General features: G+C 41.5%; 1 protein-coding gene across 4 annotated transcripts in view; it reads left to right on the top strand.

Annotated features, from left to right (window-relative positions):
• smc4 (structural maintenance of chromosomes 4) overlaps positions 1–3,111 on the top strand; it is a 24,666-nt gene that overhangs the window by 20,489 nt on the left and 1,066 nt on the right. For all 4 annotated transcript variants that reach the window (XM_020615628.1, XM_020615627.1, XM_020615629.1 and 1 more), the window contains 5 exons: positions 640–784; positions 1,288–1,461; positions 2,145–2,327; positions 2,477–2,709; positions 2,810–2,993. In XM_020615628.1, coding sequence (XP_020471284.1) covers positions 640–784; positions 1,288–1,461; positions 2,145–2,327; positions 2,477–2,709; positions 2,810–2,993 — 919 coding nt within the window. The remainder of the gene's footprint in view (positions 1–639; positions 785–1,287; positions 1,462–2,144; positions 2,328–2,476; positions 2,710–2,809; positions 2,994–3,111) is intronic.

Genomic DNA, 3,111 nt, shown 5'->3' with positions numbered 1-3,111 from the left:
AGCACATTTTTACACATCGATATACTTCACTTCACGTGTCAATACTGTTGTGTGGTTCTGTATATGCTGGGTGACTTGACAGGCAGCCATACCGAGGGTCTCAGTACAGCAGTGTCAAGGATTACTGTTAGCCTTCTTTAACGAGGGATTAACGGGCCGCCTCCAAAGCGCTCTTTCACCCGTCATGCAGTTGACTGACAACAGAAACACAAAAGTCACAACACCTGGGATATGCATTTAGCTCTATACTCAAATGTGGTGTAGGGGGCAGACCTTACATGCAGAGTAGGTCTGTCATGTTTCTAACAGTAGTTTGTCCTGTCAACTTTCTTTACAAGATGGTGGCTGTAGGACACAGTTTAGTTTTTTTTCTTCCTGGAAAGTAGAAATATGTGAAGGTTGAACATTTTTTCATATAGTTGGGGTGTTTCAGGGGTGATAGTAAATGTTAAGAAGATGGCAGCTGTTTCCAGCGATAAACATCATTGATAAAGTCACTGAGGTCCTTGGAACCATGTAGACGAGATGGCTGCACTTCACTTTTGATTTTCAAGTGTGAACCTGACATTGTCAGTAGCTTTTCCATTCCCCACTCTGGTAGAGGCTGATAGAGAGGTCTTCTGTCTGTCTTGTGTCCAGCAACCTGAAGAAGTGCGAGGAGGGTGTGAACCGTGTGCAGGGCGAGCTGGAGGAGAACGAAACGTCGATGGCTGAACTCAAAGAACAACTGAAGAAACTGGAAGATGAGGCTGGGGAGGTCATGAAGGCCTGTCAGGAAGCTGAGGTCGGCACTCTTTGTTCACTTCACATTTAAGGCTCTTTGTTTTTTGTCTTTCATAGATAGATGCACAGATATTTTATAACCACTACATCCAAAAGTAAAGGAAAAAAGTAAAAGTAGCAGTTTTCTGCTGCTTCTTTCAAACCATGACTTCTTGCCCTGTAGCTAGCTGGGATTATGTAATTCAAAAATGGAAATATTGTTGATTACAACCCCCACAAAGAAATGAAAAGTACAATTGCTACAACTGTTTGATTTTTTTATTTTTTTTATTTTTTTATAGCCTTTTGTAAAGAAACTGCTACATTCCACAAATCCTACTTGTATTTGCCAAAGTGTTTCAGAGTAGTGGTTTGTACTTTGTAAGAAAAACTTAGGTATTGAAATGATCGCTATGGGATTTTGGTGTTTGTTTTTGTTATGGCTGTGTAGAATCTGCACACCTCAATGAATTTTAAATACAGACTGAAATAAGCTGAGGACCAGTTTTGTTTTGTCATCTCTAGGCTGCGCTTCCTGAGGTGCAGGAGCAGTATCAGGCAGTGTTGAAGGAGATAAAGGTCCTGCAGCAGCAGGAGCACGCACTGCGGGAGGAGTCCCTCAGTGTCCAGCTCTGCATTGAGCAGTTAGAGACCACCATCACCGAATTCAACAACAAGATCAAACACTGGCAGAATAAGGTGTGTGTGTGTGTGTGTGTGTGTGTGTGCGCGCACGTGCATGTGTCCTAAGGCTGGAGTTTTAGCTTCTGTTCATAATGACTACATTATACTCAGAGCAGCCAAGACCTGAGGTCCAGTGGGGTAACAAACATATTTTGTGGACTTTTTTTTTTTTTTTTTTTTTTTTTTTTTTTTTTTTTTTTTTTTTTTTTTTTTTTTGTCGTTTTAGTTTAGTTTTTTTTTTTTGCTACTATAAAGAATGTGAAGGTACATCACACCGTGTTGAATGTTGGGATGGGCGCAACATTTTGGGAGTTACTTGATGTATTTACCTTTATACATTCTTGTTCTGTTTGCCTAAAAAGTTGCTTAAATTTTTTAGATTTCACTTTACCAACTGGTAATTCAAAATGGATAACCTTAGCTACAGTCGGCTAACTCATAGCAGACCTAGAGATCCTGTTGGCCAGAATGACAGACTAAAAAATGACTGCACCCTGATCTCATCTCTCTATTCGGGAGCTAACACTAGCTAGCAGCTGTCAGCAGACAACACAGACACTGCAGATGCATCAATTTCTGTCGTGTCTGTGCTCAAACTGAACTCTAAAGTGGATGTTTGAATGTAGTTGTAATGACATTGATGTGGGGGTATGCATTTTATCGTTGACTTCTGTTATTTGCTCTTGTTTATTGTCCAGGCCTCCAAGCTGTCCCTTCATGTCATTGAGGACAAGCCAGCAGAGGAATTTCTTGTATTCTCTCCAGCTGAACTTGAAGGAATCTCAGATCCCAAAGTCATTATCAACAAGATAACCGCATTAGAGACCAGGTGCACTGCAATGAAGCCTAACCTTGGGGCCATCGCCGAGTACAAGAAGAAGGTACACAGCTTTGGCCATCTTACACTGGAAGTATCAATGTTTATGTCCTGTAAACTAAAGAAAGAGGCAGATTTTCAGTGTGATTAAACTAAAGTGATTGGAAGCTCTTAAATAAGAAGTACTTTGAGTAATGATGTGTGCATTTTCAGGAGGAGCTGTACCTGCAGCGTGTGGCTCAGCTGGATGAGATCACAACAGAGAGGGACAAATTCAAACGAGGCTACGAGGACCTGCGCAAACAGCGCCTCAACGAGTTCATGAGTGGATTCAACGCCATCACCAACAAGCTGAAGGAAAACTACCAGATGCTTACAGTAGGCGGTGATGCAGAGCTGGAGCTCGTGGACAGTTTAGACCCCTTCTCTGAGGGCATCATGTTCAGGTAAGAGGCGAGGGAAAATGACGTAACCACTGGCACATTGTGTTGACTCGTTCTTTTGTTTTTTGTTTGGGCCTTGACTTTAGTTTCTCACTTTGTCTAGTGTCCGTCCTCCAAAGAAGAGCTGGAAAAAGATCTTTAACCTGTCAGGAGGAGAAAAGACTCTGAGCTCCTTGGCTCTGGTGTTTGCTCTGCACCATTATAAACCCACACCGCTCTACTTCATGGACGAGATAGATGCTGCTCTTGATTTCAAGAATGTCTCCATTGTGGCCTGTTACATTTATGTGAGTATGGACTTTTAATGTACCTTATGTATTGAAACAGGGATGGGACAATATATCAAAATTCAATATATTGTGATGCGAAAATGTCAATACGTATTGTTTTGTCTAGCAATATATA

The sequence above is a fragment of the Monopterus albus genome, unplaced genomic scaffold (assembly GCF_001952655.1).
Source record: "Monopterus albus unplaced genomic scaffold, M_albus_1.0 scaffold167.1, whole genome shotgun sequence".
In the NCBI taxonomy this organism is placed as follows: domain Eukaryota; kingdom Metazoa; phylum Chordata; class Actinopteri; order Synbranchiformes; family Synbranchidae; genus Monopterus; species Monopterus albus.
The sequence above is the reverse complement of the archived record's forward strand: the minus strand, read 5'-3'. Positions and strand labels throughout refer to the sequence as shown.